Here is a 26,462-nt window from a genome sequence, read left to right on the forward strand (position 1 = left end):
GACAGGAGTCTTGCTGATGACCCTGGCCAAATAAACCCCTTCCTTATTTAACTTGGTGTCTGAGGAGTTCTGTCTGTGGCTCGTCCTGCTACAATACCCGGAGCTTAAAAAAAAAAAAAAAAATACAGCTGACCCTTGAAGAACATGGGATTGAACTGTGTGGGTCCATTTATACGCGAATTTTCTTCCACCTCTGCCACCATGATACAGAAAGACCAACCCCTCCTATTCCTCACACAACTAAATGTGAAAACAAGGATGACGGAAATGAAGGGTGAAGGAAATCGAGGATGAAGACCTTTATGATGATCCACTTCCACTTAATGAACAGTAAATGTATTTTCTCTTCCTTATGGTTTTCTTATTAACACTTTCTTTTCTTTAGCTTACTTTAAGAATACTGTATATAATACATCTAACCTACAAACTTTGTACTGTTTATGTTATCAGTAGGCTTCCAGTCAACAGCAGGCTGTTAATAGTTAAGTTTTTGGGTAGTTAAAAATCACAGGTGGGTTTCTGACTGTGTGTCAGGGTAGGAGGGAGGTTCTGGTCCCCCAGCCCCCAGGCTGTTGGAGGGTCAAATGTATTGCCTGCTTCCGTCTCAGATGAACTGAAAGCAAGCCCCAGAAGTTTGTATTCTTAAAAGTTCCCATATTACTGGTGCTACACATGAGAACACTTAAGATTCCTAGGAGAAATAAAACATCACAATATAATACAAAAATAGTAATTTTGGGGGAAAAAAACCCCTCAACTTTTAAGTTAAGGTTACAGATTCTACGTGTTAAGGAACTCTAAATGAAGAAAGTAGATATCAGAAAGAATTTTCTAAGATTTAGAATTTGTTTACAATGTAAACTAATGGCCAAACATTTAAGATTTTAAGATTGCTTTATTTAAAAGGGGAAATCATGTCCAAATTACTTAAGCACAGTTTCTAGCTGAGAAAGGGATCTTAAAATTACAGCTGCTCCCATGAATCATCAAAGGTGCTGTATCACTGTGTGTGTTTGTGTTGCGGCAGTAATCCTTTTCCTGATAACATCTATGCTGTGCCAGGAAGATTTTTAGAATATATTAACTGCAGCAATTAAAAATCATCATCAGTTATAAGCCAGCTTTACACGTAACATGCCATAATATTCCTTTAAAAAATCATTACATCCTTAAAGTAAACACCAGGGTTCTTATAATTTATAAATCTAAGTTTGAAATTTAGAAATAATCGGCTTCACAAATACATAAAAACTACAGTGGATACGAGTTAGCAACCACATTCATAGCTCTTACAAGTTATCCTCTTCTCTTACTAGTTCCCATTTTAGTAGAATGTGAAACACTTGTGAATATACAGTTTTAACTACCGTGTCACTATGGTTTTTTACAAACTTTAAAAAGGCTCTCTCCTGGCTAGGTACGCCTCCGTTCTCTGACTTCTCCCTTGCCTCTTCAACTTCCTAAAACAATGTGCTCCCTGTTCTCCAGTTCTTTGACTTCTTTCCAAATTGTTTCTCTTAGCAATTTTAGTGACTTCTATGGCTTCTGCTAACACCTCTATGCAAGTTAAGTCTCAATTCAGCATCTCTAATCCAAAATCATCTCTTCAGATCTAGAAGAGATGACCAAATTTACTTTTTCTTTCCAGCTTTACTGAGGTCTGACAAATAAACATTGTATCTACTAAAGGTGTACAACAGTGATGTTTTGATATACATATTCAAATGATGACTGCAACCAAGTTAATTAACATATCCATACCTCACAGTTACTTTTCTTAATGTGTCAAAAGAATACCTTAAGATCTACTCTCATATACATTATTAACTCTTGCCACCACAATGTAAATTAGGTCTCCAGAACTTATTCATCTTATAACTGAAACTATGTACCTTTCATCAACATCTCCCCATTCCTCCCCACCCCTGATCCCTGGTATCCACCATTCTACTGTCTGTTTCTATGAGTCCAACTTGTTTAGGTTCCGCAGTAAGTGAGGTCATGCAGTGTTTGTCTTTCTGTGTCTGGTTTATTTCACTCAGCACAATGACCTCCAGGTTCATCCATGTTCCAAATGGCAGGATTTCCTTCTTTTATAAGGCTGAATCATATTTCATTGTGTGTGTGAAGATATACACCACATTTTCTTTATCAATTCATGTGTTGGACATTTAGGTTGACTCCATACCTTGGCTATTGTGAATAATGCTGCAACAAACATGAGAGTGCAGATATCTCTTCGAGACAGTGATGTCATTTCCTTTGGATACATACCCAGAAGTGGAACTGCTGGATCATGTGCTAGTTCTAGTTTTAATTTTTTGAGGAACCTCCATATTGTTTTCCAGAATGGCTGTATCAATTTACACTCCCATCAACAACATATAAGGGTTCCCTTTTCTTCTAAACTGTCTCTTCAGCCCTGGACTCATGTTTCAAGTGATCTTCATGTGGACTGCGGTTAACCATGGGTCAGTTGGTGGCCTATAGGGCCTTGGGAGTCTCCAGAAATTGTATGCAGTTGCTGCGTGTATATGGCACATGCAAATTGTCTGGAGAGAAGGATCATAATTTCCTTCAGATTCTCAATGTACATGTGACTCTAAAGAAAGATAAACTCAGGTACGTCACATACTACCACTATACCAGAACCTCTGGCAAAAATACTAGTGTTTTGTTTTGTTTTTGAGAAAGAGTTCCCCTCTGTCACTGAGGCTGGAGTGCAGTGGTGCAAGCTCACTGCAACCACCGCTTCCCAGTTTCAAGCAATTCTCACGTCTCAGCCTCGCAAGTAGCTGGGATTACAAGCATGTGCAAACATGCCTGGCTAATTTTTGCATTTTTAGTAGAGACAGAGTTTCACCATGTCGATCAGGCTGGTCTCGATCTCCTGGCCTCAAGTGATCTGCCTGCCTCGGCCTCCCAAAGTGCTGGGATTACAGGTGTGAGCCACCACACCCAGCCAACACTAGTGTATTTTTAAAAGAGAAAATAGTCCAGGTTAAGGTGTTTATTAAAGGACTTCAATAGTTAACTTTCCCAAGTAGTAGATTCCTGAAGCTTGCCAGCATCTTCTAATGCAATAGTACGGCAAACTGCAGCTGTGGATCAACCGTTTTTGTAAATACGGTTTTATGGGAACACAGTCTGTCTATTCATTACATGCTGTCTATGGCTGCTTTTGCAGTTGAGCAGTGACAAGAACTGTATGGCCTGCACGACTGAAATATGTTTACTCTCTGACCCTTTAAGGAAAAGTTTGCAGTTATTTTAGATTTTAAAAATGTCTAAATTGAGAAAAACAGATCTAATCTTGAATAATCAAAAGAAATCCATCTTTTATTTGTAAGCAATTTTAGATACTGGTATCAAGCAAACAAAACCCCTGTATTTTTTTAAAAATAGGGTGTCTTACCTGCCATTGCTTGGCTGCTGTGGAGAGTGTCTGGAATGATCAGAAGGCTCTGACCGCTGGTCAGGAGATCGTGACCGGCTGCGGCGGGGAGGCCGATCGTGTGATCGACCAGAATGATCTGAGGCCAGTGACTGAATTTCTGAAATGTCTGTTAATAAAAGAGTGCTACTTATTTTCCCACAAAAATAATTACAGTTAAGTATAAAGTACTCCAGTAATAACGAAGATAGGCTAGTAAGGAAAATTATATATAAAATGGAAAATTTATGCATTAATTTCATCAGCCAGCGATCAAATCAATAGTGGCGAGTTGTCTACAGGAAAAAATACATATAAAACTTTTAGATTTTGAAGATGTTTGGCTGGTAAAAAATTATCATTTCTTTCAAAGATGTCCAGTCTCCCTGGTGTTTTTAAGAAAATAGGTCACTTAGAGGGGGCCTTCAAACAGAGTCACACTCACCGTCTCTCTCAGAGGCATTAGCAGAGTGGATGCTGTCAGACAGATCAGGGACATTCAACAGCGTAGCCCGTTCATCTCTTTGAACTACCATTTTTAATTTGCCTTTAGACCTTTCTATCAATGTCTTTGCATCTGTCAATGACATATTTTCTGTCACAGTACCATTTATCTGCAACAGAAAATAAATTACAGGTTTCAAGTAAATGATAAAATATAAATGTTAACTTGGTTTGTTATAAACAGAAATATCCAAACCACTCCTTGCTGTAAGACCTAAAATATTCTCTTTATACTTTTCCAAATTATCAAAGTATTCCACCTTCCTGAGATGATAAAATCTTTACTGTACTGCTGCTGTCAGAAAAACCCAAAGTAGTATCCCCTAACTCCTCCTCAAAAGGCTGTCACTTTCTATTACTTATAAACAAACAAATAAGCATTTCAATAATATCTGGAAGCAATTATCAGAATTTTTTAATGTGTAAGAACAGACATATCTTATCTACGAAGTAGTACCGGCTGGTGAATAATTATCTCAGGATGACCCTGTGATACCTAAAGTATCAATGTCGACATATAATAATGCATAAAGGGAATTTACATCCCTCTCCCCCAAACATTGATTTTTTAATTCTCTTTGGCAAAATTGCTTCAAACAACAGCACAGACCACACAGTAACTCTAGAACTTGTTTTCTATTTCAGTTCATTAAAAAGGAAGAATATGACTATACCTTCAATACAACATCACCTTCTTGAATATTGCCATCTCTTGCTGCCAAACTATCTTGTGAAATTTCCTTAACAAATATATGGCTTGCCAATCGAAGACCATATTCTGAAATAATTTAAGTATTTTTAGTGTAACATCCTAAGACAGTTAAACAGATTTCACAAGTATACAACTAAACTAATAGTCACTGCATAGAGTTTTCAAGTACAATCAATAACAAGACATTTTTCTTGGCCACCCTGCAAATAAGACATTCCCTTTAATTAGCAAGTCTGCAATGTCTCCGTGAAAGCAAAGGGAAAGTGTATGGTTCAAACAAAGGACTGATAGACCGTGTTCCCATGTTACTGAAAAGGAGAAAATCCCCAAGAGGACACCATTTCTTTTTGACCAAGCATTGATACACTAGCTCTTCAGAATGCTTAAGGAATACCATTTTCTTTAAGAGACAGGGTCTCACTATGTTGCCCAGGCTGGACTCGAATTCCTGGGGTCAAACAACCCTCCTGCCTCAGGCTCCAGAGTACCTGGGACTAACAGACATGTGTCACACTATGCCTGGCTAGAAAGATAATTCTAAAGAGTAAACTGCTTGAGGTTTGAAAAACTTTGAAAAGATTGACCATTTTATTGAAGACTATTATCATGCATATACTATTTCTATTTTTCCCAGCTCCTAGACCAAAAATATTTCTGATCCTATACACCCCATGACACTGGACAGACATACTCAGTGTACTAGCACGTCCTAAGTATGAGTGCAAAGGCTTACAACCAGCTAGGCAGATGTGGGCAGGAGTTATTATGCCAGTCCTTTCCTTTAAACCACCAACCAAGTATCCAAGAGTGAGGACACTGATTCTGTCTGTGGGTAAGGAATGCTGGACGTTGAGGAAATTACTAGCAGAGTCCAGAGAACTGCCCAGGTTCCTGCAACAGCTGCAGAAAAATATATTTTAAGAAAAATAAGAACAATGACTACAACCATCAGTATAATGTCAGTAGTAAAAGGACTGCCCCTGGTTCTGTGAGGAGAGTCTTACTGCATTAAAAACAAACCAAAAACCAAGATGGAAAACAGAAAATTGTTTTAACATGGGATAAATTAACAAACTTACTACTGAAGTGTCTAAAAATTACATAACAGTAGGCTGAGCGTGGTGACTCATGCCTATAATCCCAGCACTTTGGGAGGCCAAGGTAGGCAGATCACAAGGTCAGGAGTTCGAGACCAGCCTGGCTAGCATGGTGAAACCCTGTCTTTATTAAAAATACAAAAAATTAGCCAGGCATGGTGGTGCACACCTGTAATCCCAGCTACTTGGGAGGCTGAGGGAGGAGAATTGCTTAAACCTGGGAGGACAGAGGGTGCAGTGAACTGAGATTGTGCCACTGCACTCTAAGCCTGAGAGACAGAGTGAGACTCTGTCTCAAAAAAAAAAAAAAAAAAAAAAATTTACATCAGAGTTACAGTTTAAATTAAGACAAATATACAAAGAGTACTCACAACCAGAAATAGAATCAGGGTAAAGAAAACAGCCTTTTAGGAGATCTGGGCAAGGAATGAGGCGGTCATCCATATGGTCATTACATCACAGAAGGATACGGTATTGGTTAAAAGACTCTTCTTTAAGATTAAACACATATAAATGACCATTACACAGATGATCCCAAAATATTCCTTGTATATTAGTTTGTTCGTTCATTCTAAATATTTCTTAGGGTATATATCAACTAGGTACCAGGCATTAGGGAGAAAGCAGCAAATGAGATAGTTCCTGCACTCTGGCAGGAGTCAGTGAAAAAAAGGATGTCAGCATGGCAATTCCAAATGCGATGAGTTCAGAGAGCAGAAACACAAGGATTCTGCACCTACTGGGGGAAGGAGAAGGCCTCCCTGAGGAAGAAATACTAAAGTTAAAACTTTACCTAAGAAAGACCTAAACCTGAAGGGTATGTTTGTGTGGGAGGGGATGCATGGGGTGAGTGATGGCTGAACAGTTCAAAACAAATGCACTCAAGTTACGAAGAAAAAAACCTGGTGGACCTAATGAAGTCATAAGTCTAGTGTAGCAGAGACTGAGAATTAATGAAGAAAGGGGAAAAAGAGTAAGACAGAAGTGTCACAGAGGATCTATGAAGAAATCTGCAGAATCAACTTAAAGGGATCCAAGAGACAACCTACGAGACCAAACAAGTCTATGTAAGAGATGACAGTGGCCTGAAAAAGGGTGGAGACAGTGGAGAAAGAGTGGGATGGGTAAGAGTGGTATTTAGGAGTGACGACATTCATCATGCATGGGAAAAAAAGAGATGTCAAGGGTAACTACCATGTCATCTGGGAATGGCCTGAGAAACTGGATCAACAGGAATACGTTCAATTGAATACTTTATGAGAAATACAAAGAAACATTTTAAGAGAGAGATGTGTTTCATTTGAGATGTGCTGTGTTTCAGGGACCTACAGGAACATCTAAGTGAATATGCCTAACAGCTGGAACACAAGAGTGTACAGATTTGGGCTGGAGAAAGAGGTTCTGCCATCAGCAGTGACTGGAAGCAGGGGAGCAGATGAGATTGCCTAAATTGTTATTCAACCTGAGGAAAAGAAAAAAAAAATTACCTTAAGTGGAAAAAAAGATTCTAGGAGAGAAACTGACAGAACATTATAAAGGGCAGGGTGAGAAGAATGAGCCTGCAAAAGATACAGAAAGGTGGGGGGGAAAAAAAGAGAGAGATGCAGTATTACCAAAAGAAGACATTATTTTTTAAAATAAGGAGTGGTTAACCATGTGAAATGATACTGTAAGGCAAGCAAGCTAGAGACTGAAAAACTTCCACTAGATTTAGTGTGAACATTTTTGGGGGCAGAGCGGAAAAGATACCAGACCAGAGAGGGTTGAGGGGTAAGTGGTGAAATGAAGTAGAAACAGCAAATGTTGACAACTTCACTGAGACTTCACTGAGAAGTCTGCTCTAGAGTGGGGGTACGGAGTACCACCTAGGAGATATGCCAAGTGGTAAAGCAGATCAAAGTAAGCCTTGATAATATTCCAACTGTAACACCCCTATATATCAAAATGATCAGTCATGCATGCCCACAGGAGGAGGAAGCCACAGTCAGATCCATTTTTTATCAAATTTAATGAGGTATGAGGGAAGGCAGCTGGGTTTCAGTTTCAAAAACTTCAAAGAAATACTGCATTATAGAGAAATGTCCTACAAGGGGTTCCTTTCCTTAAATTCCTCCATTTAAAAAAACAGTCTGGAGTGAGGGGGAAGAAGTCACAGCAGGGCACAATGGCTTCCCGCCTGAATTCCAGCACTGTGGGAGGCCGAGGTAGGTGAATTGCTTGAGCTGACCAGCTTGGGCAACATGGCAAAACCCTGCATCTACCCAAAATGAAAACATTAGCTGGACATGGTGGCATGTACTTGTAGTTCCAGCTACTAGGGAAGCTGAAGTGGGAGGATTGCTTGAGCCCGGGAGGCAGAGGTAGCAGGGAGCTGAGATTGTGGCACTGCACTCCAGCCTGGGTGACAGAGCCAGACCTTGTTGTAACAACAACAACAACAACAACATCACCACCACAACCCCTACCCCCACCCTCCCCCAAGATTTCTCTCCATGATTACATTACTAACAGTTAAGAAAAACACTGAATTTCCATTTGGTGATGGTGTGACATTTCTTGTTAGCATAATTTGTACTTGGTTATTCTCATCAGGACAAATCTGAAAGCCAACCCCTGGACCATTCACTTAAAGTGCTATCTGTTCCAACAGAGAAAATGAACAGTCCCTGAAGCCTGCCATAACAGGACCTGACTTACAGTGACAGAACACAAACACAAAGACAACAACGCAAAGACATGAAGAGATAGCAACTGTACTTCTCACTAAAATTAGTTTTAAAGTTTCATGTGAAAATGACAGCAAGAGTTGGCAGAAACTACCTTCATTCTTCCGGGATTTCACCAGTGTGACTTTGGTGGGTTTAGCGGGCTGGCTGGAAGCCACTGACCGCCTGTCTGACCGCGGAGACAAGCTCCTCTCTCTACTTGCACTTCTATCCCTCGGCCAAATCTTCTCACTCCTTCTGTTAACCACACCACTCCGGCCACTTCTTGGATCATGTATTTCCTCATCGTAACTATCTTCTTCATTATCAGATACTGGTTCAGGATCAGGACGACTTACTGGTATTTGAACTTTCTTCTTCCTTCTAATTGTCTGCAAGTTAAAAAGATTAAAAAATAAGCTGACTGATTTTCATATATGTATGTTCAGTTCCAAAGAGAAAGGAACATTACACTTCTCATCCCGTATTATGAACCAGCAAGAAACAATACACAAACAACTACAACAAATTGCTAAAGAATACATTTCCATAAAGGCTGTGTTTTCTGCTCTCCCGATGAACAGATCTAGTTAAGCACAAATAAGAAAGAGTGGGCCTAAAAATATCTTTATTTACTTCACACAGAAAGGTCTTCCTGGTGTAATAATCACAAGCTTACAGGGAAACTAACAACTGTTGGTGGTTTAAATAAAAAGGACAGCACTGTACTCTAATGCCATCAAATATACTCTAGGTGCTACCAAAACCACAGCAAACTTCCAAGTCCAACTTGCTTCCTTAAACATTTTAGACTGCATCAATATCAAAGCCCACCATTGCCCCAGACTTCTAAGAGATGAATTTATTCTACAGCCACACTAACATTCAATGATATGTTGGAGCTAATTAACTCAGCTGTACTTCACCAACACAAACTGCTTTCAGTCTCCGGATCTCTCCAATGTGTACTTCTGGTCTAGGTGCAAATTCTTCCCTCTGGCATTCTTCTCTCAATGACTCTGGTAACTGGCTCTGTATTGCCTGTCCACTTATTTCCTTCATTCTCTGCAAGGTGAAGATCTACATGTATCACACCTGCTGACTGAGTGGCCCTGTAATCTGTGGACTACACTTTGCCTTCCTACAATAGTATACACTTGACCTCACTGTAGCTCCGCAGGATCTTCCTGTGTATCACTCCTTGTCTTCTATGTTGGACACCGTGAGCTACTGAAACTTTTCACTATCTTGTTTCCAATTCCTTCATCCTCTCTTATTTTCAGTTCATCAGTTCCGTCCTGGTTTCACTCACGTTTCCCCCAAGTTGGCATGAGACATCCTGCTGCTGTATTTAAATGACTTTCTCTTGACCCCTCAATCATCTGCCATGACAAACTCCAGTCCTATTAGTACCTTCACTTCCACACTTTGCTGATTAGGCCCTCTGTAAATTCATTTTACAGAAGTCTTGCTCTTCAGCAATCCTTTCATCTACATCTTGCTGCCTCTCTATGGAATTTGCTAATGTAGGTATTCTACAACCATTCTTTGAGATCCCAGCCACTCAGCCTGCTTTAAGGCTATCAGTGCCATTTTACTCCCCCTGCCCTCCTAAATTTTTTCAGTATCTCATTTATTTGGTCCTCCTTCCTTCTGGCCTCAAAGACTACGGCGATCTTCTTCCTGGATGAATGAAACTCTTGTATTTGAGCTCTCATTCTCATCCCGACTCATCTCTAAGATTTTTTCTTCATCAATTACCATACTCCAGTTTACCTGAAACTTCAATCGCTTTATTTACCTAAAATCTGTCCTCTACGTACTAAGCTCCCCCAATTAATCTTCTATTTCTCTGTCTTGCTATTCACCTGCATGTTATCATCTTATCTATTCTCTATGTGGCTAAACTTCTTCAAAGGGCTACTCTACACTTAATACTGCTGCTTCCTATTACTACTACTACTACTATTATTATTATTATTATTATCAGGTGCTGGTTCAGAATCAGGACGAGGGCCTAAGCAGAGGGCCATTCTGAGGAAACAATGCTGAAGCTCAAGCATGAGAAGCAGCAGAGGCCAGCATGTGAAAAGGAGGACAGCCAATGCCCTGTTATGAACTGAAAGAGAAAGGCTGCCCTTCTCATCTTGGAGCAAACCACAGCTGAAGTCCTTATCAGTTAATATCTTCTGTAAAGCATTCCTAATGCTAGCTGTCTGCTTTTACATCTCACGTCTACTTAATTTCCAACATATTATATTGGAAGCAATACCTGGTATTGGTATTTTAATCTTCAGTTCCTCCCTAGTAATAAACAAAAACAAAGTTGAGCAGATGAGCACTCAAGGCTTTCCCTATCATTCCTGTAAGAGTGCCACCTCTTTGGGATTCTACTGTACCTGACCTATTAACCTGAGATGACATGTATTATATGGTTATCAGTATGTACACCCATCCAGCCCACTAAGATTCGAGTTCTTTGAGAAGCTCCTTCCCATGCATTTAACTGTACATGTAATGTAACGCTTGCAACTAGTAGGTGCTTTACTTATTGAAAGGTATCCAGTCCTACTGTGATTCTCTACTTAGGAGTTAACAGTTACAAACATGAATAATAATTAGTAGGTGTGACGACTATGCTTGATTTTAACACTATGAAAAATTTGGAATCAAAATTTTTAGGAAAAAAATGCGTACTTCAAAACAGTTTAGCTTAACTGAAGTCTCAAATGTAAAATAAAACAAAATGATGCCATGTAAGTACTAGAATAAAATACAAGAGAGAGGCTTTTGCAATTAAAAGGCTTTTGAAGCATGACACCAAGGCAGAACCAATAAAGTGAAAGTCTGACAGACATGACAAAATAAAAATGAAAACATTTCAATGTTGTAACAAAATGATACAAAACAACAAACACAAACAACTTACAAACAGTCACAAAAGCAAAGAAGATAACAACATATGAGGTATGTACGACAAAAGGTTAATAATCTGACTATACAAAACACCCTAGTATGACCATCACCACCATATAAATGCAAGGGACATGAACAGGTAAATGAAAAAACAAATGGGTAGTAAACACACCATGAGAGGATCAAATCCACTTGTGATTTTAAATGTTTCATTTCAGATACTTTTTTATCAGGCAAAGATTTAAGACGTGTTGAAAACTGAACTCTCGATAGCCTATTGATTTTCTGAAGAAGGACAAAAAACTGGCAATACATACATCAAAAGTCATTCAGGCCCTTTGACTCTGAAAAGCCACTCTTAGAAAATTATTCTAAAAATTAACTAAGCAAGTAGGTAGCAATATGATTTTCACAGCCGAATTTTAAAAAACTCGTGGACTGGACACTGAAATGCCTGTGAATGAGTGAGTTCGATAAATATATATGCAGAGTGAAATGCTGCATGGCCATGTGGATACATACACAGTCATGCACCATGTGAAACAACGGACAACACATCTGCAGAGGCCCCATAATACTACAATGGAGCGGAAAATCTATCACCTAGTGACGCCACAGGGTCATAATGTCGTGGGTGCACTGCAGTGCTGTTTGTCCTGATGCTGGTGTAAACAAACCTACTATGCTGCCAGTGGAATAAAAGTGCAGCAGATATAATATGTACAGAATATAATACTTGATAATGACTATGTTACTGGTTTATGTATTTACTATGCTACACTTTTTATCATTATTCCAGAGTGTACTCCCTCTACTTATTTTTTTTTAAATGTTAACTGGGAAAACAGCCTCAGGCAGGTCCTTCAGGAGGTGTTCCACAAGAAAGCATTGTTGTCACAGGAGATGATGGCTCCATGCATGTTACTGCCCCTGAAGACTTCCCACTAGGACAATCTGTGGAGGTAGAAGACAGTGACACTGATGACCCCGATCCTGGGTAGCCCTAGGCTAATGTGTGTGCTTGTGTCTTAGATTTTACTAAAAGTTTAAAAAGTGAAAACTAAAAAATTTTAGGCCAGGTGCGGTGGCTCACGCCTGTAATCCCAGAACTTTGGGAGGCCGAGGCAGGCAGATCACTTGAGGCCAGGGGTTCAATACCAGCCTGGCCAACATGACAAAACCCTGTCTCTACTAAAAATACAAAATATGGGCATGGTAGTGGGTGCCTGTAATCCCAAGGCTGAAGCACGAGAATCACTTGAACCAGGGAGGTGGAGGCTGCAGTGAGCCAAGATCACGCCATTGCACTCTAGCCTGGGTGACAGAGTGAAACTGTGTCTTAAAAAAACACAAACAAAAAGACGAAAATTTTAAATAAAAAAGCATTTTTGTACCGCTGTACGATGTGTTTGTGTTTTAAGTGTTATTGCGAGAGTCAAAAAGTTAAAAAGATATAGGTTAAAAAAGTTTCAGTAAGCTAAGGTTTTTTATTGAAGAAAGAAGACTTTTAAATAAATTTTATAAAGTTATAAAATATTAAGTACATTAAAAATATTAAAACATTAAAAATAAATTTAGTGCAGCCTAAATGTACAGTGTTTACAAAGTCTACAGTAGTGTACAGTAATGTCCTAGGCCTTCACATTCACTCACCACTCACTCGCTGACTCACTCAGAGCAACTTTCAGTCCTGCAAGCTCCATTCACAGTAAGTACACTAAACAGGCATAGAATGTTTTTCATCCGTTATATATTTTTAGTGTACTTTTCCCATGTTTAGACAGACATATACTTACCATTGTTTTACAGCTGCCCACAGTACTCAGTACAGCAACATGTTGTATGGGATTTACAGCCGGAGAGCAATACTATACCATATGGCCTAGGTGTGTCGGAGGCTATGCCTTCCAGGTTTGTGTAAGTACACTCTGATGGTCACACAAGGATGAAATCATGTAATGAGGCATTTCTCAAGACCTATCCCTGTCATGAAGCAACACAGAACTGTTCTGAAATGGTCACAGAGGTTTTGGCTAGGAAGGTGTTTTTGCCTCTTCATCCACTTTATAACGCTTTTTTACTATGTTCAGGATTTTAGTAAAATTATACAGGCTATTGGGGATATATAATATATCCCCAATGTTAAGTGACGCATGACTGTACTGAAGTTAGATTGGATCTTGTCATGTGTCAGTTTGAAATATAGGGTCCTATTTTCTGGTATAAGATGAGTTTACTGGGCAAGTTTTGCGTCGCCCCTTGAACACATGTATGTCAGCAGCTATTGTCCTTATTACTCTGATAGTCTGAGGAGAGAAAATGGAGGAGCATAGGAGAGAAGACAGAGATCAGTAGAACGGAGAGCAGGGAAGATGATCTGGTAGAGTTCAGAACTGGGGAAAATAAACATCACATATATCATGACCTGAGTGTTTCTGACACTCTGGTTATGTCCAGGGATGAGGTTAAAAAAAGGCATCTTATAATGAAAGGCCACACTCTCAGACACAGGCAGTTTATTCTAAGAGTCATACGGCAATGAAAGCTTTGAATTAATGACATGACTGAAGCTGTCAAAATGCAGAAATCAACAACTGCTTTTTGCTGGTTAAAACACCTTTCTGCCCAAAGCCCCTATAGCCTTTCACCACACAGTAAAAAACACCTTTCCAACTGACAGAGCTTTGAACAGCCCCTAAATCCTTCTCCTTACATGCTGGGCCAAAAATGTGCTATTTCAAAGACATTATTGATTTCAGACCTGCTTATAATATCACCTCTATGTGGAAAAGTCTGGAGTAGAGCAATACAACGTTCTTGGATGTATTATCAATGTAGTGTATGTGTGCCAAATATTTTGCATGGAAAAACAAAACAGCTCAAGATTACAGAGGAATGGAGGGCTTAAAAAGTTGAAAGTATGGATGAAACTCACCACACCTGATACAAGGGATAAAAAACAAGTTTCCCGAAGTGCTGGCCTTGGAATGTGCAGCAAGCCACCTGAAGAACACTATGCAGAATAAGGATGGTGCTCAGGATCAGCAGCTAAAGCAAGACACTGAAGCTCACTCAACTGATCAAACCCAACAAAACTATTAGTAATTTGCTGATTTAAAACAAACAAACCAAAAAAATAGCAATTTGCTTCTGTAAACAGTGCAACCTCTTGTTATAAAAACTGTTTAAAAACTTTATCATCCACTAGGCAGTCTGTTAATTAACTGCAATTTTAAAGTAACATCACAGCTGTAAAACTACGGACTACAATGAGATTGTGAAAACATACAAAATAAAAGATGTTTGTTCTCTGGAACAACACCATAACCAAATAGTGGTCCTACTGCGATATGAGAGAACTCTCATCTCACCAGCAATGATGCTGGTGTGAAACAAGCCACACAGCAAGGCAGCCTACAGGGCAGGAGGGCCGAGCAACTGCTGGGTGCAGTCTCAGGGAATAAATACCCTTTTCAGCTTTTACCACCACTCCCAGACATCAAAACTCAAAAGCAGACCTCCCTTTACCCACCCTTATCCTTTCCATCAGGTCTGCTGTGGTTCTGAGCATCTGCTGGGAGATAGAAAGGTTCTCAACGGACAAAGCAGGGCATAGCACCCAGCCACCCAGCCTCTTCAGCTTTGTATACCCGAGCTGAGGCTTCAAGGCTACCTTCATTAGTCCTTTCAGAGGCAGGATGGGATAAAAACAGCAGAGGAGCAAAGTGGGTGAAGTGGCTCCTGTGTCCCTAAAAGTGTATCATTTTAAGTAAGACTTTTGGATGGGCGTGGTGGCTGATGCCTGTAATCCCAGCACTTTGGAAGGCCAGGGCAGGTGGATCACTTGAAGTCAGAGTTCAAGATCAGCCTGGCCAACATGGCAAAACCCTATCTCTACTAAAAATACAAAAACTAGCCAGGCGGGCATGGTGGCACCCATCTGTGTTCCTAGCTACTTGGGAGGCTGAGGCACAAAAAGTGCTTGAACCTAGGAGGTGCAGGTTGCAGTGAGCCGAGATCACGCCACTGTACTCCAGCCTGGGTGACAGAGTGAGACTGTCTCAAAAAAATAAAATAAATAAAACTTTTACATTAAATCTACTGTGCTACATTTACCAAGTTTTAACTGTGATTTGAGGCCAGTTATCAAGAGTTAACTAAATTTCTTTTCCCTTAATAAAAAGTAGACTTCTCAGAGAAACATGAAATAAAGACTAGCTATACAGTAAAACAATAACATTAAATGCACCCTGAACAACTCTACAAAAAACAATCTTAGACTTTCCCTCTCCTCAAACTATCAGAGTAATAAGGAAAGTAGCTGCTGACATACATGTGTTCAAGGAACAATGCAAAACTTGCCAGGTAATTTCATCTTGTACCAGAAAATAGGGCCATCTATTTCAAACTGACACATGCCAAGATCCAATCTAACTTCAGTACCGTCATGCGTCACTTAACATTAGGGATATACTATGAGAAGTGAATTGTTAGGCAATTCTGTCTTTATGCAAACATCACAGAATGTATCTTCCCAAACCCAGATGGTATAGCCTACTACACATCTAGGCTACATGGCATAGCCTATTGCTTCTCGGTTACAAGCCTGTACAGCATGTTACTGTACTGAATACTGTAGGCGACTGTAACACAATGGTAACTATGCGTGTATCTAAACACGGTAAAGGTAAATACAGTACTATAATCTTATGGAACCACGGTCAAATATGCGGCTGTTGAGGACCAAAACATTGTCATGCAGCACATGACTGTAGAGGAGGAAAACAGGAGGAAACATTAAGCCTAAAAGAGCTAACTATTCAACTGTCCCCTTTCCTTTTTCAATTGAAAAATTCCTGGTATCTAAACTGAGAAAATACACATACCAGTGACAAACCACACTACTGTTAAAAGAAACACTCTTAACTGTAAACAACTAACGTTGGAACTATTGTTTGTTTTCCTTTTCTTAAATGGGAAGAATAAATTCAAATACCAGAAATGTAAAGGGGTACCTTTACTGAATTAAAGATAAAAGATACTTACAATTTTTGCATTTTTCCCACTTTTCCTTAGTTGCTGAACAGCAAAAGCATGTTCAACATTATCCATTGAAACTCCGTTAACCATTGCCACTCGGTCATTTTCCCTAAGGGGAAAAGGGCACAAAATAATATGTTAGAGATAAACATTCTGGTAAGTTTATGATGGCATTTTCAAGATAGGTACTTCTAAAATGTATTCTAATTATGAGTCAATTAATCAATTTCTCTTCAGATCAATAAAATAATGTCAACTGATTTACTTTCATATTTCTCCACAGAATTTTTAACAAGTAATTAACCACACGTCCTTAATTTTTTTAAGTCATTAACAAAGTATTTCCCCAGAAGACTGAACAGATATCACATCCATGAAATGATTCTTGGTAGTACAGTTACAGGGCATTAAATGATACTGAGTCATACAGCTGGAAAACCTATTTCCTTTTACCTTTTAAGTTTTTCATTTTTTAATTTTCTTTTAATACTTCTAATTGTAGTGCCATTATTTTGCTAGTATATTTTGTGTTTTTCTTTAGCTTACTAATCTTCATATGGAACAAAAAGGGTGCAAGACTTGGGAAGAGAGGCTTCTGAAGGCTAGATTCTACCCAAAATGGAGTTATACATTTTTTTTCACTATTTTTACGGTTACACATTCTATTAAAAGTGAGTGATACTAGCTTTCCAATTTTAATAGGGATAAAGCTTCCTTTATTTTCTTTGGAGACAGGGTCTTGCTCTGTCACCTGGGCTGGAGTATAGCGGTGCAATCATGGCTCACTGCAGCCTCAGACTCCTAAGTTCAAGGGATTCTCCTGCCTCAGCCTCCCAAGTAGCTGGGACTGTAAGCACATGCCACCATGCCCAGTTGATTTTTAAACTTCTTTTGTAGAGATGGGGATCTCACTACATTGCCCAGGCTGGTCTCGAACTCCCAATCTCAAGTGACCCCCCTGCCTCAGCCTCCCAAAGTGCTAGGATTACAAGGAGTGAGCCACCACACCTGGCCAGTTTCCCTCTTAAGTAAACATATGTTAATTTAAGGAAAAAACATATGAACCATGGCACAGGTGGTGTATGAACATGGCAAAACACTAAGACAGTGTAAGACAGGCCAGTGCCTGAGGACAGGAACACTGCTCGTCGCACAGGTGCCCACGATAAGCAGCACTCTTACTGTAGCTGTCCTTCAGCTGGTCCTCCTTTCAGCACATCTGAAATCACTATTGACGTTTCCCCACTCTGAAAATGAGGATTATCTCGTCCACCAGATATTGCAATTCCAAATCCAAATCCAGGAGCCTAAAGTAAAAATTATAGTAAAATATTGCTATTAAGGATAAAAATAATTGTTATATCATACTCTACAATCCAGAGAAGTCGAAATACAAAAATTACAATCTTAATATATTTGTGATTCATAAACACTCACCTGCGTGGTTACCTATTAGAATTATCCTTGTACAAGAATGTATGCTCTAATAACTACTGGACATAACAGAATATTAAAAATCGCCAACTATATACATGTTCTTTAAAAACCAAAAGACATTTAAAATGTATTAATACCGAAATCCTCACTTCATTTTTGATTATCAGAAGAGGTCCTGAGGGGATTGGCAGTGCCCAGTGTGATCATCATTCATCCTGGCAACTGATTTAGAAGATGACAGACTTATCTAGCATATATAACATTTGCCATTTTACATAAAATATCAATTGCTTTGAAAATCGAGTATTAGTTATTTCAACAACTTCTGCAAACTTCTAAAAATCTCTGTAGAATATAACGTCTTGTGCACATTAAACAATAGAAGGTGTACATTAGCCATATTGAACAAATATTGTAAAATTACCTTTTTTAAAAACTGAATTACAATAAGCTACACACTTCTGAAAGAGCCAAGAATCTTTACCACAATGACTCAGGACAGGCCAGTATATAAAAAATTCAATATATTTTCAGGTTGTTAAAAAATCACCTAATCTCAAAGAAATCACTTATTCCCCAGAAAGGATATGAAGTACTTAGAGGAGTCTAACGAGACATCATACATTTTCTTAAGACTACAGAATCATTCAACCAGAAATACATGTTTTTGTATAAAACGGTACAATTCAAACTGCCTGAGGACAAAGGTAACAACTTCCTCCCTCAGCTTTCCAGTCCGCAAAAAAGGAGACTATGTTAACCACAAATAGTGCATACATCACCTTTCCTCCCATCCCAAAGCCTACAGAAGTAGCAAAAGAAAAAAAACTCTTCTGAAGAATGAATACCAACTATTCCAAGTGTCCATCAACTGATGAATGGATAACACATGGTATACATCCACAAAAGGAAACATCGTGTGTAAAAAGGAAAGTACTCATACATAGTGTAACATGAATGAACCTTGAAAATGTCATGCTAAGGTGAAGAAACCAGTCACAAAGGTTAATAGATTTTATTATTTCATTTATATAAAATGCTCAGAAAGGCAAATCTATAAAGACAAAAACTTGATTGGTGGTTGTCTAGGGTTACAGGGATTGGGGGGGTGATAGGTCAATGGGAGTTTCACCCCCTGCCCCTCAGTAATGAAAATGTTTTAAAATGGACTCTGGCGATGGTTACACAACTCGGAACATGCTAAAAAACAATGAATTGCATACTTTAATTGTATGGTATGTGAATTACATGGCAATAAAGCGAATACAAAAAGAAGTTAATATGAAAAAAGAAAATAATAACAAACAGGGAGAATTCTGAGTAACTAAAGACAATGGCAACCATCTGAATCTGTTTCTCTATATATCTTCCCAAAATTTAATACAACAAAAATAGACCAACTACAGTGGTTCTTCCTTATCCTCTTTGCTTTCAGTTACCTCAGGTCAACTGCAGTCTGAAAATTTTAAATGGAAAACTTCAGAAGTAAGCAACTGGTAAGATTGACACTGCACACCGTTACGAGCAGTGTGATGAAATCTTTTGCCATCCTGCTCTGTCCCATCTAAGACGTGAATCATCCCTTTGGCCAGTGTCTCCATGACACAGGGGCTCCCCGTCCATTAGTCACTCAGTAGCTGTCACAGTTATGAGATCAACTGTGGAGAGGTAACACAATGCTTGTGTTCAGGTCACCCTTAGTTTACTTAATCATGACCCCAAAGTGCAGTAGTAGTGATGCCGGCAATTCAGATATGCCAAAGAAAAGTTGTAAAGTGTTTCCTTCAAGAGAGAAGGTGAAAGTCCTCCACTTAATACAGGAAAAAAAAAAAAAATCATATGCTGAGGTTACTAAGATCTACAAGGAGAAGGAATCTTCTATTAGTGAAGTTGGGAAGGAAAACGAAATTTGTGCTAGTTTTGCTATCACACCTAAAACTGCAAGGGTTCAGCCACAGTGCATGGTCTAAGTGTTTATTTAAAACGGAAAAGGCATTAAACTTGTGAGTGGAAGACAGGAACAGAAATGTGCTCCAATTAACAGCAAAATTGGGTTTGATACTACCTGTGAATTTGGGCATCCACTGGGGGAACATGTGCCCCATGGCTCAGAGGGGACTACTATACACAAAACCATACACTCTTCATAATTCAAAGACAATATCCAAATCTCAAATTAAAAGCAGGACTAAAACTTCGAAAATAAATGATTAGAGACAAATGACTATTAGTATGGCATCAGGAAACGTTAAGAGACTACTGAACAAATTCAAAGAAATTTGAAAACCTAAATGAAACATAATTCCTTAAGGAAATACAGATTGCCAAAATTGACCCTATTATAAATAAAAAGCTTAAATGGCTCCAATTTCTGGAGAAAAAAGCAGCAAAACTTATGAGGGAATTATCCCACAAAAAGGCACCATGCACAAATGATTTCCCAGGGGAACTGTGCCAAAACATGCAATATCCAGACAGCTTCAATACAATATATTGTTTCAGAACACTGATATCAAGGAAAACTTCTAAATTCTTTTTATGAAGCAAGTATAATACTGACACTGAAACCTGATGACTGCCCATGATAATGACCAACCCCCCAATATTACAGCTCAACATAATTTATTCGTATCAGTGCAAAATACAAAATAAAAATAAGCAAACAACGGCCAACACTACATAAATACTCCATGATAAAGGGCTTAATTCCAGGAATGCAAGATTAGTGTATTAGGAAATCCACTGGCATAATACATCCTATTAATAAATCTAAAGAAAACAATTATATGATTATCTCCAAGATCCTGAAAAAGGCTTTGACAAAATTTGAGTTTCACCGCTGAAGAGAAAACAAAGTGTGTGAAAATGCACTGCAACAAACCCCGCAGTATGTTGCTTTTTGTTCAAGTACACACAGAAAATCCAGCTTTTCATACACATGTACAGTCATTGAAAAAGAAGAGTTATTTTAGTAGCCTTTTTAGGTAATTATGAAAATTCATGCTTGATTTTATGCCAAAAACTTAATACGTTTTCTAAAGGAGAGTAACAATGTACAGTTTGAAACCGTATCAATCAACTGTCTGTATTATTGCATGAATATCTATTGGCCTATTTTACACTCTGAATGAGTATTTCATCCATGCAAAATTTTATTATAGCATGCCTTAGTCTTTTGGAAAATACTGGTTCCCTGAGTTAGGCAAATCTTCCAAACGATGCCACATTTCACCACATGGTGTAATTTTTAAATCACGTGTTAATATCACTATCAAGCTTATCAAAAGAGTCTTTAAGTACTGAAAAGCTATTGAGCTTATGGTGGCAGATAAAAATTTTTCAAATTTCAATTTTTGTTTTAAAAATCAGTTTTCATTGTTAGCAACAAATACCATCAAGAATTGTTCTCCTTGAAGCAAGGTATTCATTTTGGAGAAATACGTTTGTCAAATATTCAAGTTTGGATAACCATACATTCCTTCAAGTAAACAACTGTTCCTTCAAGTAAAAGTGATGTTGGCCTTCCATCCCCCACTCAATACACAGCTGCAATTCAAATAATCACACAAGTACTTTAGTGCAAGGCAGAACTACTTTAGGCACACTTCCCATTTGCATACCTAGACTACTGAAAACGTGTGTACTCAAGGGTTGGAAAGTAACAAGACATAGTTCTTATTGTTTCAAGTCATTCTTAAATAAAACTGAAATTGTTCTTTTAATCTATGAGTGTGTGACAACGACTATTACAAGGTTTGGTGCCACTGCCTTGACACAGTTTTAACCACCATTGTTTCTAAACCTTCACTCAAATAATAACACAGTAAAGAAGATAAGAAATACCTTCATAAGGTATAAAAAGAGTTTTGCCCTTGAACCTAAGAAGTTTTCAGGGACCTTCAGGAGTCCATAGACCATACTTCGAAAATGTTGACATCAAGAACTACTTAAACATGAAGGAAGAAAACACAAAAGAAAATAAAACAATGAAACAAACAATTTACAAAAGACATATGAGATGTTAAAACCCACAGATAAATGCAAGTTACAACCAAAGAACACCAAGAACAGAAACATTAAAGCATGACATCTTTCAGAAAAGGGAGGCTATAGGGAAACAGGCTGTTTACTACTGATGGGCACAAATTGCTACAACTTTCAGGAGAGGAATTTGGCAATAACCTAACAAAACTACAAACGTACTATCTTCTGACAGAGCAAACTAGCTTCTAGAAAGTACCCTAAAGATACACATACCTCTCTCACAATACAAAGATAACAAACGCACAAGGTTATTCATTGCAGACTGTTTGTAACTGCAAAATGCTGGAAAAAACCTAAACACCCCAGCCTTACTAAAGGATTATGCTTTCCCTTTTTTTCTCCTTCAAAGAGGCGGGGACTAATCTTTGTAATTTAGTAATTTGAAAAATTACTCTATGTAATTTTACAGTATGAACTTACATCTTGTTTGGTAGTTCTTTTATTTTCTTCTTTTATTTAAAAGTTAAAAACATAAAAAGATTAAAGAAATACCAAAAACATTAGGAACTTCCAATAAGCAAGGCAGGGATGCGAGCATACATTTTACAAAATCACTTGTGAGCAAGTAAATGTAGTTCGAGTACCTGGCAGGGCAGGTAATCCTGCTCCGTCAGCGCTTACCACCGTTCACTTAATGACTATGCAGGAAGCCTGCCACTTCTTACCCGGGCTGCAGGTAAGAATCACTTGGAAACAATTTCAAAACTGCTTGCTGATGCACAATCCTCAATCTATACCAATTAAATAAAAATGGAGAAGAGGAGTTGGTGGACTTAAAAAAAAAAAAAATAGCCCCCAGGTGATTCTAATGAGCAGCCAGGAACGAGAGCTGCAGCTTTCAATGTTTTCTGAATGTAAGATCAGTTCATCAAAAATTTCAAAGGGTTCAACTCTTTTCCACGTTCCCTTCCTTCTACCTTCACATACCTTCATAATTGTCTTATCTGGCCCTTTCAACAGATTTCTCACCACTGCATTACAAGTGTTGGCAGTGCTGTCCCTCTAACAAAGACCTAATCCAATAGATCCTTGCCCGTAAGTTCAAATTACTTAGCATGCAATGCCTTTGAATACAACTCCAAAGTTGCTTCCCAGCACCCCAGTCTTTGCTCTAAACCTACTTAAATACTGATTCCTGCTTAAGCAGATCATGCAGTATCAAACTATGGTTTAACATCTCCTCTCTGCCTAGGATTTCCTTATTACCTTATCAATCCTGCAAGTTTCAGCTCATCTTTCAAAACCCAGGTTCCATGTCATCTCATTCATAAAAACACCGTTGGCTTTCACAGAAGTGGTCCATCCTGTAACCTGCTGGGGCACACATACACACTTGTGCTACTTAACACACAGCACTACAAGTAGCCTGGGTCATCAAAGCCCTATTTGGGAGGAACTCACATATTTAAAATTGAAGGCTAACCTGATTAAGCCTGCCAAACTTAACCTGCCTTGCTTTTTCATCGCTTACCTCTAGTAGATCTATTTTAAAACCCCCACTAGCAAGTCACATAGCAAAAACTCCCACGAACTTCCTTATAGATAACTTCCCAATGTGGATCACTACAGTAACTGTTGCTTAAAGTTACTTCCAGGAACCAGTGGGCAGCTCTTGTCCACTTCAAGCTGATTAAGACCACCGACCCTTCAACTGGGCCTGCATGAATGCCAGAGAGGTGACTGATGTCCCAGGGCCAAAACCTCCTTCCTCTGATCATGGTGGTACTGCCATTTTTCAAACATGCATTCTATGAAGAGCTGTATAACTTGACTGCATGTATGCAGATCCTAACTCACTCACTTTTCCTTACTCCCAATCTCTCTTACCCACACCTTGGAGAACCCAGGTACTCTATTCCAAAAACATCCTTAAAATCCCATCTTTGGAGGAGGGTTTGAGACTTGTTCTCCCATCTCCTCATTTGGCAGTCTTGCGAGGAAAATCTTTTCTCTTTGCCAAGACAAGTCATTGCAGTGAATGGCTGGCTAGTTCAATATATCCATATGCATCTTTCAGTTCAATGCAACCCTGCAGAAGCCTGACACAGAGTGGTTCACCAAGTCAGCGAGCCTCAACAAGTATCTGACTGATTATTCAAGTTAACTTTAATTTTATTTCCCTTTATACACTCTTAAAAAAAAAACAACAAAAAAAACTAGCACTAATTACAGCACTAAAAACAGAATTCTGGAAAAATTAGCAGCAATGAGAGTAGGCATAAATGAATCTTACTGAATAAAAACAGGCAGGTTGACTACATAAGAAACCAAGAATCCAAGTGCAACATTTACAACAAAACTAGGGGGTCAATGTACACCCTTCAAGTGCAAAATGCAACAAGGAGGGGACAGACAACTGGCTATGGAGACTTCCTTAGCATGTGAACCAAGCCATATTCTAAAACAAACAAACAAAATCCTTCCCACCCACCTCCGCCTTCCGCAAAAACAAACAAACAAACAAAAAAACAGAAACACACACACACACACCCATCCACCACAAATTACAGGCAAAAATGAGAAAAAGAAAATTAGAATCAAACCCTCTATACCAGCAGTCCTTAACCTCTTTGGCACCAGGGATTGGTTTCTTTGAACACAATTGTTCCACAGACCGGCAGGTGGAGGGGATGGTTTCGGGACGATCCAAGCTCATTACATTTATTGTGTACTTTATTTCCATTATGATTACATTGTAATATATGATGAAATGATCACAAAACTCACTATATTGTAGAATCAGTGGGAGCCCAGAGCTAGTTTTCCTGCATCTAGATGGTACCATCTGGGGGTGATGGGAGACAGTGACAGATCATCCGGCATTAGATTCTTATAAGGAGTGTACAACCTAGATCCCTTGCATGAATGGTTCACAACAGGGTTCACACTCCTATGAGAATGTAATGCCACCACTGATCTGACAGGAGGCAGAGCTCAGGCAGCAATGCGAGCAATGGGGCGTGGCTGCAAATACAGGTGAAGCTTTGTTCACGTGCCCGCTGCTCACCTCCTGCTGTGTGGCTCAGTTCCTAACAGGCCAAAGATCGGTACATGTCTGTGGCCTGGGGGATGGCGACCCCCGCTCTACGTAGTTACTATATAATGCATACTGAGGAGCAGAATAACATCTCTGCAGACAATAAAAGTATGCCTGAAAGAAGGCTTAAAAGACGGGGAGGATTACAACTGTTATTAGCACAAGAAGATACAAGACATGAAAGAATTAGAAAAATTGTAGAAATGAAGTGGAAGAATTTGAGACCAAATCTGAAATTTTAAAAAGTCATTTTAGATAGGAATATCAGACCAAAAAATACCTTGAGAAAAAGAAAAAAGAAATCAACCTAACGTTCTAAGATTAAATCAGTAATACATACGACATTAACAACATTACATACATTAACAACCTAACATCACAACAAAAAGAACTACAGAAACGAGAGCAAACCAACTCCAGAGCTAGCAGAAGACAAGAAATAACAAAAAAGAGCTGAACTGAAGGAGCCAGGCACAAAACACCATTCAAAAGACCAACGAATCCAAGAATTGAATTTTCGAAAAAAATCAGTAAGATAAACTATTAGCTAGACAAAGAAGACAGAAGATCCAAATAAACACAATTAGGACAAAGGGGATAATACCACTGACCCCACAGGAATACAAGTAACCATCAGAGAATACTATGAACACCTCCATGCACACCAACTAGAAAATCGAGAAGAAACTGATAAATTCCTGGACAAACCCACCCTCCCAAGACTGAACCAGGAAGAAATGGAATCCCTAAACATACCAGTAACAAGTGCCAAAATTGAATCAGTAGTAAATAGCCTACCAACTAAAAAAAGCCCAGAACCAAATGAATTAATAGCTCCTCTACATGTACAAACAAGAGCTGGAAGAATTCCTACTGAAACTATTCCAAAAAACTGAAGAGGACGAACAACACCCCAACTCATTCTATGAGGCCAGCATCATCCTGATACCAAAACCTGGCAAAGACACAAAAAATAAAACTTCAGGCAAATATCTTTGATACACATTGATGCAAAAATTCTCAACAAAATACTAGCAAGCTGAATCCAGCAGCATATCAAAAAGCTAATCCACCACCATCAAGTAGGCCTTATCCCTGGGATGCAAGGTTGGTTCAACATATGCAAATCATTAAATGTGATTTGCTACATAAACAGAACTAAAGACAAAAAACACATGATTATCTTAACAGATGCAGAAATGGCTTTCAATAAACTTCAACATCCTTTCATGTTAAGAACTCTCAATAAACTAGGCATTGAAATTGAATGAACACACCTCAAAATAGTAAGAGCTGTGTACGACAAACCTACAGCCAACATCACACTGAATGGGCAAAAACTGGAAGCATTCTCCTTGAAAACCAGCACAAGAAAAGGATGCCCGGCCGGGCGCGGTGGCTCAAGCCTGTAATCCCAGCACTTTGGGAGGCCGAGACGGGCGGATCACGAGGTCAGGAGATCCAGACCATCCTGGCTAACACAGTGAAACCCCATCTCTACTAAAAAATACAAGAAACGAGCCGGGCGAGGTGGCGG

General features: G+C 38.9%; 1 protein-coding gene across 2 annotated transcripts in view; it reads right to left on the bottom strand.

The window, feature by feature from the left end:
* Positions 1-26,462, bottom strand: part of TJP1 (tight junction protein 1) — a 274,337-nt gene that overhangs the window by 64,997 nt on the left and 182,878 nt on the right. For both annotated transcript variants that reach the window (XM_011949255.1, XM_011949256.1), the window contains 6 exons: positions 17,590-17,714; positions 16,414-16,516; positions 8,567-8,843; positions 4,612-4,715; positions 3,879-4,047; positions 3,416-3,563 (listed from right to left, as the gene is read on the bottom strand). In XM_011949255.1, coding sequence (XP_011804645.1) covers positions 3,416-3,563; positions 3,879-4,047; positions 4,612-4,715; positions 8,567-8,843; positions 16,414-16,516; positions 17,590-17,714 — 926 coding nt within the window. The remainder of the gene's footprint in view (positions 1-3,415; positions 3,564-3,878; positions 4,048-4,611; positions 4,716-8,566; positions 8,844-16,413; positions 16,517-17,589; positions 17,715-26,462) is intronic.

This window comes from Colobus angolensis, unplaced genomic scaffold, assembly GCF_000951035.1.
Source record: "Colobus angolensis palliatus isolate OR3802 unplaced genomic scaffold, Cang.pa_1.0 Scaffold294, whole genome shotgun sequence".
In the NCBI taxonomy this organism is placed as follows: domain Eukaryota; kingdom Metazoa; phylum Chordata; class Mammalia; order Primates; family Cercopithecidae; genus Colobus; species Colobus angolensis.